The sequence below is a fragment of the Aulostomus chinensis genome, chromosome 18 (genome assembly GCF_037954235.1).
Source record: "Aulostomus chinensis isolate RoL2024-O1b breed Wild chromosome 18, RoL_Achi_v1.0, whole genome shotgun sequence".
Classification (NCBI taxonomy): Eukaryota; Metazoa; Chordata; class Actinopteri; order Syngnathiformes; family Aulostomidae; genus Aulostomus; species Aulostomus chinensis.
The window spans coordinates 22,895,196-22,911,674 of record NC_141337.1 but is presented as its reverse complement, the minus strand read 5'-3'; the positions used below and the strand labels follow the sequence as shown (position 1 = coordinate 22,911,674).

The following is a 16,479-nucleotide window of genomic DNA, read 5'->3' as shown; positions in this document are numbered from 1 at the left end:
CTCCAGGCCAGTTTGCAATTTTACACACACAAAAAGACAAACGACAAACTGTCTCAATAAATGTTTTAATCATGTACAAAAGTGATTGTCTATAAATTCAGTATAAAACAAATATAATTTCAGGGTGTATGATGCAGACGATAATCATTTTCTTGCAAATAAAACAATCATGGAGGTGCTTGAGGAGGGGAACTGTGACTAGGATTTCATCACTGCTACACATACACACACACACACAGGGGCGAGGAAGGACTCGGACCCTCTTGCTACTTTTGGTACCTGGGGTGTGTGTGTGTGTGTGTGTGTGTGTGTGTGTGTGAGGGGCAGGCGGGGGAGGACTGCTTGTTCATTGTGATTGCTGTGATAGTGACGTCTGCAGCACCGTGTGTAGCAGAATGAGCTCATGCCTGCAGAGTTACAGTCAAAATAATGTGAATCTTGTTATTACAAAGAAGCTGCTGCACCTTTAGGTTCCCCAGAGACGATCATCATCTCAGATGTCAAGCACACTGATGTTGGTTCCATCCAATTTAAAGCACGGAACATACCAGACAACATGACCTCGACCCCGGGTCCCTCCCCAGCTTCAACCAGAGCTTGTGTCAGTGGTGTTCCCTGGTAGATGGAGGGGCTCATCATCATGAGTATGATCCCTCCTGAAAGTTTCACAAGAATTTTAAAATCAAGGTGTATTGCACCCATATGTTAAGAATTCAAAGAAGTTGCTTTTAAAATTTGCATTTCACCTAAGGGCAAACATGAAATGTCGCCATTCGTTGATAACTTTCCGATCCTATCACCCCATCAGCTAAGAGTAGCTGTAAACAGATTCTTTCGTATGCAGAAGCTGATTATAGAGATTATACAATCTATGTCGTGTTCACTGCCACGTGCTAATTTCTGAGTAAAACAATATCAATCATACAAATCGTTTTTAGAAACTGATGAAGTAAAAAACAAACAAATGTAAAAAAAACAACAACAAACAAACTGCTAAGAGTACCAAAGTTCCAAATACCGATCACCAAAAACAATAAATGTACTCCATATTTGAACATCAGGCAAATGTTTAAATGTGCAAACACAGGGAGAAGTTCTGCTGTCACTGCCAAGTTCCTGTAATCTTGTATGGATTCAGAGCCAGGAGATGGTACTGAAATGTTCTGCATCTGGAATTAAGGGTGTTTGAGTTGCTAATACATAGCTTCATTCGTGGCAGCACCCTTGGAAAGGCAGTGAGGAGGCAGCAAAAGATGAACACAGTGATTGGCAAAGCAACTGCAGTTATGCCTTCTGCTCATGCTGCTGCTGTGTTCTGCTGCCCTCTGCAGGGAGGTCTGGAGCATGACAATACATTGATGCCTTTGGGTGTGCCTTTACACGAGCAGGTTGAAATGTTATAGGTGCATTTTTTGATATGTCCACTCACTGTAAGGTCCATACTGGCAGTCATCTATGTATGCGTACCGGCATGACATCATTCTAACAGCAGCCGCTGTAAACCACATGACGTTTAATGTTTAATATCGCTGGCAAAACAATCCGCAGCTAATTAAAGCTCTTCCTTGACATTTATTAAAAAAAATAATACAAATTGTTGGTTTTGGAAAAAGTGCAAAAGAAGCCAGTCGGGGAGACAATGATGCACCTTATCTGCTCCGTCCCACTCAACCGTTAACACTCCTTTTTGGACATGCTGCTGCACAGAGGGACGAGGCCTTGACTTCCACACCTACGGTGCTTAGAGGAGGACACAGGGACAACCTCCGCTCTTTCGTTTCCCTACGTGTTGAGCTGGGGGAGGGGGACTCTCCATCTCTTGAAAACGTCTGTGGAATGAATGGAGAAACCAAGAGAGAGGAAGTCATCTTTTTTTCCTCTGTGCACATCACACAGCACACATTTGACACCTCCGATCTGACTGGGAAGACTGGGAATAGTCATGACATTTGTTTTCAAGAAATCCAGGTACTGCTACTTGTGGGTGGCTACATTTACTACTGCCTCAGTGTTGACCAGGACAATCACTGATTCAAATCAGTGTTTCTCAAGCTGGGGGTCCAAGGAGCCCTTCTGCTTGAAAATACGACAACTACTGTACTACAAGCTTAAAACCATGACGACAGCTCTCCAACTGAGGCCTGGACGGCTGCTTCATGTTTAAAGGCCCAGTTGCTTGAGTTTTAGGAGTGTTTTTCTCTCCACGATTGTTCTTTTAGGCCTGAAGTTCCCACGCTGACTGTGACAGTGAGGTTATTACAACTAAACTGAAGGACCAGAGACAATGTAGGTTTTTCAAAATTTTGTCTGGAAAAAAAACAAACAAACCCAAACAAACCCCACAATTTAAAAGAGCCACTCCTTTAAAGAAAGAAAGAAAGAAAGAAATTCATTGGACATAGTAAGATAGTGAAATAAGAACCTGATAATTTGCACCAGCTCCATGAAGGCTTCATCCACGTTGTAGCGGTTCTTGGCCGAAGCCTCTATGAAGTGGATCCTATTCTCTCTGGCGAAGGCTTGAGCATCCTCCCTGGAGATCTTCCCACAGAAACAGAAACTATGCAGTACCAGTCTCCACATGGATCCATAGCGTTACATCATCCGTGTCCTCCTGTGCAGCTGTGTTCATGCTACGCGCCAACATCAGAATAAAGCATCTGCAGCCGTCTTTGCTCCCTGGACATCAAACTCGTGCACTCACACAAGCAGACACCGACATATTTTTGAACAGGCAGACATGACAGCTGCCGTTTGTCCCGATGGGGATGAAGGATGATCGGATTTTGTGGCAGGTTAAAAAAAAATAAAAAATAAAAAAACCTGGACTAATATTTACTTCAAATAAAATACACAACATTGCAGTATTCCCCCCCCCCCCCCACTGCATCGTGTAATTATGGCTGCAATGAAAACCATTTCCAATCATTACTCACGCATGGCTCATCTGTGCCTGAGCTTGAAGATTTCATTAAAAAGGAATAGAAGGTTCAGGTTCAAGGTTGCCTCCATGGCTGCTGCAGTTTGGTTCCTAAGTAAATGAATTCACGGGTCAGGAAGCTAGGGTGTGACCTTCCCAGCAGACTCAATAACGTAGACAATTTCGATTTGTAACAATTCTATCTTGTTCTCCACATTCCACATGTCAGACAAATCAGGGCCAGAGGACTGTTTTGAGGTCTAGAAGGTGGAATATGTTTTTAATTCTCGAGCCTCTGGAATAGAAATTGTACATTCAATGCCTTGTTAGATGTATTTAATCTTTGGATAACACTTCTCTATCCCAAACTGTTATTTAACTTAACTCGTTTACAGAAACCTACAGTCTCCATGATGTTAGAATCTGAAAGATTTCTCAGTAACTCAAGTAGCCCAGATTTGTCTCTTTTGGCAGCTATTAAAAGCCAATATCAGAGGTCGAGTAATTTCACATATAGCTCAATAAATAAGCGATAAAAAAAACTGCTGGAAATTCAGCAATCTTTATTATTTATTCACTATGCAGCAGGCAGAATGTTGGCGCGACAGCATTGTTATAGATTGAGGATTTAGTTTAAACTCGTCAGCAGGTTCTGTCTTTATGTTTCAGTTCTGTTTCCTGCCTCCGCCCAGCAAACCTCCGGCAGCTCAGTCCAACCCAAACTAGGTGGCACAAAGCTGAAGGGATTTTTTGGTTTTTACCTCAAATTCTTGATAAATCTTGAAAATAAACGGCATCATTTTGTTTTGTAAGATCATCTTCCCAAATGAACACCACTTCTAGGATTTTGCAACTGCCGTAAGTACAAAGCAAACAGTGTTATGAGCAAACCACACCACGCACGCACAACTGCAATGCCACCACTTCTGTGTAAAAATGTTACTGATGACAACCTCTGCAGTCTTACTGAACCACTTGTTACCAACTGCCATTTTTAGTTTCAGGGTATTTACCGTAATTACTGAAAAACTTCACGCTGGAGGACCGAATGTTGAACTTTCTTTCTGCTAATGTGAACTACACACTGTATTTCAGATGTTTAAGTAAAAACCCACTGACTTGGGATGAGGGAACCAGATGCTGAACAATGCTAACTTAATCAAAGGCTCGTCTGTGTGCCCCTGGAGAGGTACATTTCTGTCTCGACGTACTTTGTTATGAATGTATACGTTATCGTGTCTCTTGGTCTGGTGTGTTTGTGTGGTTTTTCGTATGAAAAAACGACAGACAATAAGTTCATCGACTGATACGAGATGCATATCATCATATATTGTGGGATTTATTCATAGCGTGTAGTTTCAGTGTGATGGGTTGCTGTACTGCAGAACTCCCAAAGGTAACATGGACGGGTTTGGTTTTGCAGGACTTAGAAAGGACCCTTCACAAGCTCTGGGACTGTCTCAGCCAGCGCTCTGTGCGCATACATGTAGAAAATACTAATCAAGTTTGAATGTTTGGTTTCGCCAGTGTTGGGCGCGATACTTTGAAAAAGTAATTAGTTCTAGTTACTTCTCCCAAGAAGTAATTGAGTTGGTAACTGAGTTACTCCACCATGAAAGTAACTAGTTACCAGGGAAAGTAACTATTGCGTTACTCTTTTTTTTTGTGTAAGTTTAAAAAATGTCAAAGAATTTGGAATTTTGAGGGCTCTGAAGGAGTCTGAATCCCCTGCTGACAACGCAGCATGTTTTTACAACATAACGGCCTATCAGATCGTTTCTGTCTGTGTCACAAGTTTTTGTATAGCGGGGCAGAAAAATCCAGCTGTGGCTGCTTGGACGGCGTGGCTCCGTGTCCTCCTTTGTTAGTGGAGCTCACCTTAACAGCACCTGCTTGCTAACACCATTCGCGGTGTCAGTGGTGTTTCTGGCCACTAGTTTAGTAGAAGCGTCGAGAGGTGCGTCGTTAAATTGGAGCTGCTGACATTGGACGTTGACAGCCTCTTTGCTCTCGCTCTGGGACGACATCACCTACACTCAACATGTCCATTTTTACCTTTAACCTCCATGAAGTCAAAGTACTGCCTATATTTCCATCTTGAAAACGCCGTCATACCCCGCGACTCCGGACTCGCCATCTCTGATAGTTTATGTGTGTGTGCTGCTACGTGCTGGGTTTGTGTGTGAACACCCGCCCACCTGATGTCTCTGGTTGGCTTCACATGAAATCTTACTGTCTCTTAGCCAATCATTATTACTTAGGCGGTAATCCCCCCCCCCCCCCCCCCCCACAAAGGAGAAAAAAAACCCATGCATTTGCATCTCCTGTGTCTGTGCTGTGTGAGCCGAGTCGGATTCAATGAGTAGCTTCAGTAACGTGTAGTAAAGGCGTGTTGGTAACGGCGTTGTAACGATAGAGAAAGTAATTAGTTAGATTACCCGTTACTGAAAAAAGTAACGCCGTTAGTAACAGTGTTTATTTTAACGCCGTTATTCGCATCACTGGGTTTTGCTCCTATGTACGTGGAAATTGCACATACTGAAGCTGCAAGATACGACAGTGATCTGAAATGTCAGTATATCTTAACACTTTTCAGTGCGTGCTGAGGAACAAAGCTATGGTGCAGCAGCACACCGAGCAACAATCTAAGAGTATCTTTAATTAAACATCTGATAAAACATCTCTGTACAGATATAAAAGGGTGATGCCATCTGCAGGCTCAACCTTTTGGTTAAGGCAACAGACCAGATGATAATAAATGTGTCAGATGCTGGTGGTTGGCCTCCTACAGGCTGATAAGAATGCAAATCAGCCGCACATCACTGTTTGATGCAGGATGTAAAGGATCACCCCGGGTAAACCGAGGTTTTGGGGAGGCCCACACCTCTGCACGTCACTGTTACATGTGACAACTTTACAGACGAGTGATTTACTGCTCCCCTTACAAACTGGTGGTTTGTAAAGTGGTCTCGACTGATTTTCCACCTTCAGCCCATATTTTGTTAGCGCAATGACATTAGGTAGCTTTGAAACTACAACACACCAAGTTTTCCATGAAAAACTCCTTAGCGATGCCGCTGGAGAACATTTCTCTGCACTCCAGAAACAATCTGAAACCTAACTGAAACCATACAGAGGCATGAGGATGATAGTTACCACTCTCTGCTGTTCCAGGTCCGCCTTGTTTCCAACCAGCAGCATCGGGAAGTCATCTCGGTCCTTTACCCTCAGGATCTGGGTGTGGAACTTCTGGACCTCATGGTAACTGTAAAAAAGAAAGAAAGAACATAGATGAAAAGAAATTACAACCAATTTAAGGTGATCCTTAATTCTCTTTTAAATGCAGCAGACAAATTATTTACAAAGGTTTGAAACCTCTGTTATAATTCAGTGGACACAACAACAAGCCAAACAATAAAATGTATCCGCTTCCTCTCGGTCACATTATTAGGAAACACTCAATTAGTTTTCACTGCTAAGCAGACGACACACAGCTGTACGTATCAATGCATCCTCATGAAATAAATCAGCTGACTAAACTGGAGGCCGTCTAAAGGAGATAAAAACTTGGTTGACCCATAATTTCCCTCTATTAAACTCAGATAAAACTGAAGTCATTGTCCTGGGCCCAAAACACCTTAGAGACACCCTATCTCATGAGACAGGTACCCTGGATGGCATTACCTTGGCCCCCAGCACGACCGTAAGGAACCTAGGAGTTCTCTTTGATCAGGATCTGTCCTTTAATGCCCACATGAAGCAAATTTCTAGGACTGCTTTCTTTCATTGACAAAACATCGCTAAGATCAGACACATCCTGTCTCAAAAGGATGCAGAAACACTAGTCCATGCCTTTGTCACTTCCAGGCTGGATTACTGCAATTCCCTCCTATCAGGCTGCACCAATAAGTCCCTAAAGACTCTCCAGCTGGTCCAGAATGCTGCTGCCAGCGTGTTGACGAGAACTAGTAGAAGAGACCATGTCTCTCCTGGACTGGCTTCTCTGCATGGCTCCCTGTCAAATTTAGAATAGAATTCAAAATTCTCCTTCTAACATACAAAGTCCTCAACAGTCAGGCTCCTTCATCCCTGACAGAGCTTTTAGTCCCCTATTATCCAGCCAGAACCCTTCACTCCCAGGATGCAGGGTTCCTGCTGGTTCCTAGAGTTCTAACAGTAGAATGGAGCCAGAGCCTTCAGCTATCAGGCTCCCCTCCTGTGGAACCGTCTCCCAGTTTCAGTCCAGGACGCAGACACCCTCTCTATGTTTAAGAGCAGATTTAAGACCTTCCTTTTTGATCAGGCAAATAGTTGGACTGCTTAGGCTGGCCCTTAGATCTGCTGCTATAGGCTCAGACTGCTGGGGGATCTCCCATGGAGCACTGGGCTTCTCTCTACTCCTCTCTGTCCTCCTATATGTGTCATATATGAATCTTACTCATACGTGTTACTAACTCGTCTTCTTCTCCGGAGCCTTTGTGCTTCTCCACTTCCCAGAGCCCTAATTGATGCTGCTGCTGGAGGAGGCTGCAGACCTGAAGAGGCTCAAGCTGCCACCCGTAGCTCCACCTGCTCACGTCCCCATCTGTCCATCAGTCTCTTCCCTTTATCACTCTCTTTATCTCTGTCCCTCTCTTTCCTTCTGCATATCTGTCTTCCTCCATTGTCTGTCTTTGTCTCTGCCCCGCTCTCCTGCTCTCTTTCCCCCCAACCGGTCAAAGCAGAAGGCCGTCCCCACTGAGCCTGGATCTGCTCAACGTTCCTGCCTGTTAAAAGGAAGGTTTTTGTCACTGTTGCAGGATGTGCTGCTGATGGAGGATTGTTGGGTGGAGGTTCATTGAAGGAGTGAGGTACTGGACCTGCTCTACTTGGAAAGAGTCAGGACAGAACTTTGGTTGGGATTTGGCGCTAAATAAATAAAACTGACTTGACTTGACAATATATACATAACTTTGTCCAACCCTGTTTCTTCATGGAAAAGATCCGGCTCTTACAGCTTCAGCCAAGACTGTATTTATTGAGCATGTGTGTGACAGACATGCATATCAAAATACTTTGAGGTTTTGTTGTAATCGATTGCATCAGATTCTGCAGATAACTGACAGATTGCGTCACACCATTTACACTGACTCAATACTTATCCATTCATATGAAACACGCATCAACAAGAGTTAAAACTTATCTATAAGTGAAAGACACACATGCGTGTATAAACACACATTCCATTACCTGCCCCGGTCGTTGAGTGCAAACACCAGTAAGAAGCCCTCTCCTGAGCGCATGTACTGCTCCCTCATCGCTCCGAATTCCTCCTGACCTGCTGTATCCAAGACTGACACACACACACACACACACACACACACACACACACACACACACACACACACACACACACCTTTTAAATGCAGTATTCACATGTTCCCTTGCATGCCACAACCAAGCTTTCCACACAATAATTTGTGGAGATTTTTGTTTGACAGGCTGCTATGTTGTGAAATGAAGGCATCAGTTTATATTTGAATGTCAAGGTTAAGCATTTCCACACAATAAAATGGCATAATGAGACCTAAACTCTGGGAATAAGTTAGCATTGTTGAACATCCAGTTTCTTGCCTCAAAGTCAGTGGGATTTTTGAATGTGTTTATGGTTTAAATCCCTTAAAAAAAGGCATGTGGTTAACACTGGCTTGAGGTATCTTAAGGTTTTGTTGTACAACCTAAAACACATCAGTAAACATCACACTCATTAATTTTGAAGTGTTTATTTGTCTTATAAATGGTAGTTGCCAAGAAGCAGCTTATCAAAACTACAGGGGCTTTCACAGATATCAAAAGCCAAAAGTGTGAACACAGAAAAAGCGAGAAGCTAGACACGTTGACGCTAAAGTCACGGGTTCGCGAAGATTATCTTGCAAAACAATACGAGTCTCATGAACTGAACATATTCTCTGCAATAACGCAAAATCCGAAGTAAAAATCAAAGTGGCTTTTGATTGAAAGAAGCCACGGGGATGCAATATTGTTATGTAAAGAGTCGCTGATGACGGGGATTTAAAGTCAATACAATAAAAATGCAGCAAGGACAAGCTGGCTAATGATGTGGAGAATTATGCCAGACTATGGATATGTTTAACCAGCAATAATCCATGTATTCTAAAGCAGGCTGAGCTGAGTTTAAGTTAATACAATACATTCTTAGAGCCTCTGAAGTTGCCGTTCAGCTCAAGCCTCACTCTATTAATCACATATGAGAGGAACAAACTGGAGTTAAGGAAGTCATAGTTTCTACTGAGGACTGACAAAGACAGCGTCAGAACGTCATGGCACACAAATACTGAGTATGTGTGTGTCATGATATGCTGGTTCCACCCTGTACACCACCCACAGGACACAGCAACACAGCATAGATAGAGGCTGGACAAATCCAGAGATTGCAACATCAGCGCAGACATTACTCTTAGTCACAGAGTAGAACACGAAACAAGCGGAGGAGATTGATGCAGCAACACTGGCCAAGTACAAGTCCCAACAAGGGAATGAAGCATCCCGAGAGCAAACACACTGCCTGTGTCATATCACACCGCAGTGCAAACACACCCTCTGCTTTCAAACAAACAGTTGTGATAGGAATTCATGTCCAGTGTGACTTACTGTCCAGCCGGGTCTCCTTTCCATCAACAGTGCAGATCTTAGTGTAGGAGTCTTCAATGGTTGGGTCGTAGTCCGACACAAAGTAGGACTGTAAGACACAAGAAATGTTCATTAGCTCCTGATAAGGGTACAGCTCAAACTGTAGCTAAATGCATCCCACAACAGATGACATCTCAAAAACAAATACGATTTTATTCGTGAAATCTGTCTTTGAGAGCGGCCATTTGTTGCGACTACTGATATCTAATGCTGAAATCCTGTAACTGATTTGCCAGAGAACCAACATCAAACACAAATCATATGCTACTGACATCTCGTACAAACAAAATAAAACGAGCAAATATTGTGAATTTGAGAAAGAAACATGTTTCCTCATAAAGAAACAGATGACGAAAAAAGAAGAGGCTTGAGCAAATACAGACGTGTCGTTAATCGTATGTATCCCTAACAGCTAAAAAGGTAAAACATTACAATAATCACTACCTTCAATATTGCTATAAATCTAAATAATCACATGGGTTCTTCACAGTAGAGCATTGGCTCAGATAGGCTATGGAGGGGCACTTGTAAGAGGACTGACCAAATTACGTAAAATAGAACGTATCATGGCGACTGTGAGAATGGGGGGGGGGGGGGAGAGAGAGAAAGAGATTTTCCAAATGGTCTTGAACACAACACACTATGCCCACAGCTTTTTCAACAAAAAGCAGGAATGGGAGGTCAAAAGCGTGGCTACACTTTTCAAAAACGAATGACGACAATACTTGCTGCAGCATTTGAGATGCGTGGTGAGACGTGGACGGCTAGCCGGGGCGCAAATAAAGCTTACTAGCATAAACATCCTGTGAAACACTAGATATGGTTCATGTCTTATGTTATGTCACGTGATAGCTAGCCTCAAAGCTAAGTCTTCTGCAGTCAAGATAGTTGAAGCACTACCAGCAAACCTGCAGCCAGCGAGAGCAGTGGCATGTTGCCTGCAACCAACAATGGAAAAAGAAAAGAAAAATAAACAGCTTTTAGCCATTGAAAACCAAAAGATAGGCTTAAACTTATCTACTATACTCTAATAACCAGGAATTCCAAATTCTATTGGTTCCAGTGCTCTTCATTTTGACGTGAATGGTGATTGCTGGGTAAGGGCCCAACCTACTGGTGTGCACCGGTCACTGTCACAAATTCAGCCACTTTGGCGGGATCATTCACGATCATACACAAGCTACCATTGCTAATGGTACACTGAAGGTATCAATGCGAGCAAAACTGGTGCGGCCACAGCTCCATGACTTCTACAGTCCTCAGAACACTGTGGGTTTCACACAACACGATGCCAGCGGTCCCTTATTACTTCACCAGGAGGAGTCCCTGACAAGCCTGTCAAGTCACCAAACGACATTTTGTCACAAGAGCACATGAGAAACAACGTGGAAAAAATGACAAAACCTGTGTGACACACTTTCTTTTGCTCCAAAAAAAAAAAAGAAGTCTTTTCTGGTGCTCTCACTGACTCTTAAACTCACCAGCCACAGAGATGTGCAGCCTGCTAGATATCGAATGTGTCAGAAATGCAACGGCGGGCCAGTTGGCTCACATCTTTGAACAGTTTAAACATAGCTGGAGCACCAATTTGCCTCAGCTCTGAGGCTTCAGTCGGCCAGACTGTGGAAATGCAGGGCTACAATCACGTAGCATGAACTCGAGTTTGGAAGGGAAAGGTAGAGGGAGCCCGACTGGTATCCCTCACACCACCAACACAGCGATGAACCCTGAAAAAGGTGCAACCCAACAAGACTGGTGCTCTTTACTGATTCTGTTCAATTCATTTTAAGGCCTGTAACACTTTCACACCTCCTTCAGTGACAAGACCTGGAATGTTTGTGCCACTTTTGGTCACAAGTCCCCCCTCCTTGTTCTATATACTGGAGAGTTCACAAGCTAAAGTAACATGGTATAAACTTCCTCCCCGGCATCAGCATGCAACCACTGCCTTTGCAAGACTGCTGACGGTCTTATCGACACTGATTGATATGAGCCATCTGATAGCTGGCATCTGGATGTTTTATATTTCTGCCTCATTCCATTTATATCAGAATCTGCTTCTTTCAACTGCTGCAGAATGAAACTGTTTCACAACAGCGTCGGCTGTCTCTCAGTCGCCCCTCACACCTTCTCGTTGTCCACTTCCACTCCGCGTCGGCGTCCTTGTCGAGGCTCCACCACATCGTTAGTTGTTTTAAAACCTTTCCATGCTGAGCCTGCATTGATGCTGACTGAGTGACGTGAGCTTCGTCATTGAACGCGCTTCCACAAATGTCCCGTGCACCTACCCGTAAAACATGAATTCCTCCCCAAACCTTGAAAGATAGCTATATAAAGACAACTGTCAGTAAATATACATTAATAAAATATACCTTTGATTTGATAAGACTCACACTTTATATTGACATTCAAACCTTAACATATCCCATACGCCCCTCTCTCGTCGAGAGGATGGTGCACATGTTCAACGTTAGACCATTCCCGCGAACATTTGAGAGCCTGGACTTTGTCCCAGAGCTCGTCCCTCTATCTGCACCCTCCAGCTGAACGACAGACGCTTCATTCGTAGTTGAGTAAGAGAAGGAGTGGTGGTAGGGAGGGTTCGCTTTGAGACAGGCCTGCAGGCTACAGCTCCCAGCGAGGTTCATACAGCAAGAATCACCTTTCAAATCTCTGGCAACACGATTTAAGTAGTTATGCAAAACTCTAAATGCATTTGAGAACTATAGGTATAGTTGTTGTTTTTTTATGATAGTTGGCTGGTAGCAATTTAAGATCTACAGTTTAGCATCAAGCGCTGAACTTGTATTGGCAACAGATGCCAGCACACACTCATCTGTTCTCGTGGTGCATCGCTTCTGCATTGACAATACAGGTTTGTTTTTTTTTTACCATGTTGGCAGTTTCCTTTAATCTGTGGTTTTAATTTCCATGTCCCTTGCATTCGTTTGCTTTGTGGAATTGAGCGGAGGCAGACTGGGATGAGCTGTTTTCAAGAGAGGGGCACTAATGTGGAAGGTGGAGGGGAACCAGTGTAGAACCTTCCCCTCATTTTCCCAGTGGTTCTCCACCTTTTTGAGTAACAACCCCCCTCCATCCCACTCACACCAGCTCCCTGCACTTTTCTATTGCTAGCAGACCGATTAAAATTGTCTCGGTTTTTTGTCGTGGTTGTTGTTGTTTTTTTTTAAAATTTGTTTTAATAACTGCAGTCACAGTCTACACACATTAGTACTCTGGGCCTGAAAGACCAGTAATGGAAAGAAACATGTTCCCCTGAAGTAACGGAGTCTTTTAGCGAGGCTAATGAACCAGTACAGCCTTGCAGTTCTATTTTCCTGCTGAATTTGGATTCTTTCAACAATAAAATGTCTGTCAATTCAAATGACTGATAACACGTGCATGCATACTCTGACCAAGTGTAAAAGAAGAGCCCTTAGTTTCATTTTTCCCCCCAGTTTTTTAAATGATTTTGCCCACCGGTGCAGTCTTCGGTACTAACGGCTGGTAACAAATATGCCGTAATGTCAGCAATGCAACAGATGTGCCCCTCCACCCCCCACCCCACCCAGGTGCATAGTGCCATAATTCCGGACCATCTGGATCGTGGTAGCCCCCGCTACAGGCCAACAGCTGGACCCCCCCAGTGGTAGTGGAATCTTACAAAAGTCTTACCTGAATGAACTGGATGGTCAGGGCGCTCTTCCCCACTCCTCCACCTCCGACCACCACCAGTTTGTATCTTTCCTCCTCTTCGCTCATACTGGTTTTGTACTATCCGGTTCAGAAATCTTCAAAGGCCAAAAAATGATAATAATAATGACAATAATCCGAGTACCTCAACTGAAAAGCAGCTCAAAGCAAAACCCCGAGCCCCTCGAGGAGTCTTCCCCCTACCAGTGGCTACCTGCGCGCGCGGTTTTATCGGAGCCGTATTTATTGAAGCTCATTTTTACGAGCTTTCAAACACACCAACAGCGTCACATCCACCGACACGACAACTAACTCGACAACAGTTACGTCCGGGTTCTGTCGGTCGCTGACTTGCCCTCTCGCGTCTTTTCCTTCTTCTGGCTCTCTCTTCGTCTCCTCGACCTCCGCTGCCTCTGAGGGCGGAACTGCTTCCTCTTTCCTGGAGAATCTAAAGCGGCTCACACACACACACACACACTCCCAGCATATCTACGTACACACGAACACACACACACACACACACACACACACACACACACACACACACACACACACACACACACACAATACAGGCGGCCAAAAAGTGGGAATTTCAGCTTTCATTTCTTGAATTTAAACCCGAGCAAGACAAAATCCACTTTCACGCGTCAATATCCTTATTTGGTCATCGGGAGTTTGTATCCGTGACATCATTTGAATCTCGCGCAGGATGTAGGCCCCTCCAGCTGCAAACTTTTATTCATGAACACACGCCCACATTTTATCTGTTCCTGGGTCATGTTTGTCTACTGACGCTGCTGGCGTATAGGCGGGTGAGATCTGGTCCTCCGCATCTACTTTCTAAAGGTTGCTTCATGGTTCTACTGTAACTTGACGTCTTCTAGGCGGGATACTAAACCACCCGGGGCCCTTGGGGTCCTCTAAGCCAGGCGCTCCTCCTGTCACCGCCAGCTTCACTGCGCTCCATGATGTCGGTTGTATGAAGAGTTCAGTCTCAACCTTCATTTATGAAAAGTGTGTCTGTGTGCGATCGAACATTTTATTTGAAGAAGCAGCGCGATGTGTGACGTCGCAAATAGTTTCGAGGGAAGTTCTGGTCCAGTTATGTTGGTGTACACAAATATGATGCAGACTGAGCGTGTACTGAGCTTGTACTGAGCTTGTACTGAGCCTGTACTGAGCCTGTACTGAGCTTGTACTGAGCTTGTACTGAGCTTGTACTGAGCCTGTACTGAGCTTGTACTGAGCGTGTACTGAGCCTGTACTGAGCTTGTACTGAGCCTGTACTGAGCGTGTACTGAGCCTGTGCTGAGCTTGTACTGAGCTTGTACTGAGCCTGTACTGAGCTTGTACTGAGCCTGTACTGAGCGTGTACTGAGCCTGTACTGAGCTTGTGCTGAGCCTGTACTGAGCTTGTGCTGAGCCTGTACTGAGCTTGTACTGAGCCTGTACTGAGCTTGTACTGAGCCTGTACTGAGCGTGTACTGAGCCTGTACTGAGCGTGTACTGAGCCTGTACTGAGCTTGTACTGAGCCTGTACTGAGCTTGTACTGAGCCTGTACTGAGCTTGTACTGAGCCTGTACTGAGCTTGTACTGAGCCTGTACTGAGCGTGTACTGAGCCTGTACTGAGCGTGTACTGAGCCTGTACTGAGCTTGTACTGAGCCTGTACTGAGCTTGGACTGCTATTTAATGTGATCCCATCGGAGGCGCCAGCTCTCTGCTGATGTCACATATTTCTCCTACCTGTGGACGAGAGCGCTGATGTCAGAGACTCCTCCCAGTTGCTTATTTCTCTATATTTATGAGATAATTCAGTGTTTCATCAGGGATCAGTGCACCAGTATGTAGACGAGCGACTGGCAACAAGTGGAACTTTTCATTGTAACCTCAGAGTTCACTAGACTGACACACACACACACACATACTCATAATTTGGCATTATTTCATGTTAGATTTTTAAATTGGAAATGTAGCTTTTTTTTAACCTTTCTTCTGTTTTCATGCAGGTCAGGCTAAGTTTCTTGTAAATCTTGCTAGTTAGTGTACTGTTTGTTTGTTGTTTTTCTCCACATTTTAGAAACCAACCAAATTCTTTGCTCGGCTGATGATGAGTAAAGGAGATAGAGGGTCCCCCCTGATGACACAGAGGACTCCCTAGACAGTTTATTGAGGGTCCAGAACCCCCAAAATATGTGTTTTCATTTTTTTGTGTGTGTTATCTTCCCTCACTCGAGAGCGCTACGCCATGGTGTTTGAATCCAGTGTTATGCTTTGAGAATGTGTGCCTCGGGGCAACGTGCTTCCCCACCTAGAATCCAGCAGCCCCAGCTTACCTGCAGTGTCACGAAGCCTAAAACTTCCGTTCTGAGAGTGCAGAGCGGAATCTACGTTTGACCTAAAATAAACAAAATGAGCTCTCGTCGTGACCACCTTGTCGAGCGTCATGATTGAAATTCAACAGCGTCATGTGAAATCAACGGAGCAGCTATAACTGATACCAGTTCATGACCCTGTGACCTGCGGAAGAATTGCCATGAATGATATTTTGCTATGCGTTATTCCCATTTTCTCATGGAACAAGAGTAACAAGGGTGCAACACAACAATTTTGTGTTATGCGCAGTTTCGCATTGAGTTTGTTCAAAGCGGTGAAGCACACTGATGTTAAGGCTGCATTAACCTGGAACGTGCTCTATGTAAACACAGGTAATTAAAACACTAGAAGGTGGAGCCAGAGACACAGCAATGAAAGAATCTCTGACTGTATCATTACACCCATAAGCTGCTCTTGAAGAACTCCCCCTCTCTGACTGGGAAGGACCCTTTCTGGCAAAAAAGGACAGTATAACAAGTCACACTGTTCACCGAAACTTTGATTCAGTCTTGATATCAGGTATCACAAAAGGGTACATTGTTTATATTTATTTATATTTATATACATTGTTTATATTTATTGTTTCATAATGCTTAGTTAACTCCGAGTTATCGGTTCTTAATGTGTCAAGCATTTATTTACTAATGGCATCCATGTTAGTCAGGCTGTAGGGGAAGGGTTACCTCAGAAATATGTGGTCATACCTCACAATAAGTGTCACAAAGATGACAATTGCTTAGTTAGGTACTTATTCTGTATAACTAAGCATGAACTGATATCAGTCTACCATCCATCATCTT

At 44.0% G+C, this 16,479-nt stretch overlaps 1 protein-coding gene across 2 annotated transcripts; it reads right to left on the bottom strand.

Annotated features, from left to right (window-relative positions):
• Window positions 1–52: 52 nt before the first annotated feature.
• Window positions 53–13,895, bottom strand: rras (RAS related). Of its 2 annotated transcripts, none has more exons than XM_086184873.1 (7): window positions 13,659–13,895; window positions 13,286–13,401; window positions 9,572–9,659; window positions 8,150–8,252; window positions 6,077–6,185; window positions 2,423–2,541; window positions 53–1,829 (listed from the first exon to the last, which is right to left on the bottom strand). In XM_086184873.1, exons 2-7 carry the CDS (start codon window positions 13,370–13,372, stop codon window positions 1,742–1,744), a joined length of 594 nt encoding a protein of 197 aa, XP_086040999.1. In that variant the 5' UTR covers window positions 13,373–13,401; window positions 13,659–13,895; the 3' UTR covers window positions 53–1,741. The 2 variants fall into 2 exon arrangements, with proteins under 2 accessions (XP_086040999.1, XP_086040998.1); XM_086184872.1 differs by having other exon boundaries at window positions 13,518–13,894.
• Between the last annotated feature and the right edge of the window lie 2,584 nt (window positions 13,896–16,479).

Excerpts from the sequence above, each read along its gene's own strand:
- rras (XM_086184873.1), bottom strand. The coding sequence starts at position 13,372 with ATGAGCGAAGAGGAGGAAAGATACAAACTGGTGGTGGTCGGAGGTGGA. Across the intron at positions 8,253-9,571 it reads AAAGGAGACCCGGCTGGACA|TCTTGGATACAGCAGGTCAG; the intron begins GTAAGTCACACT and ends TGTGTGTGTCAG. Across the intron at positions 1,830-2,422 it reads GAGCTGGTGCAAATTATCAG|ACGTTTTCAAGAGATGGAGA; the intron begins GTTCTTATTTCA and ends TTCATTCCACAG.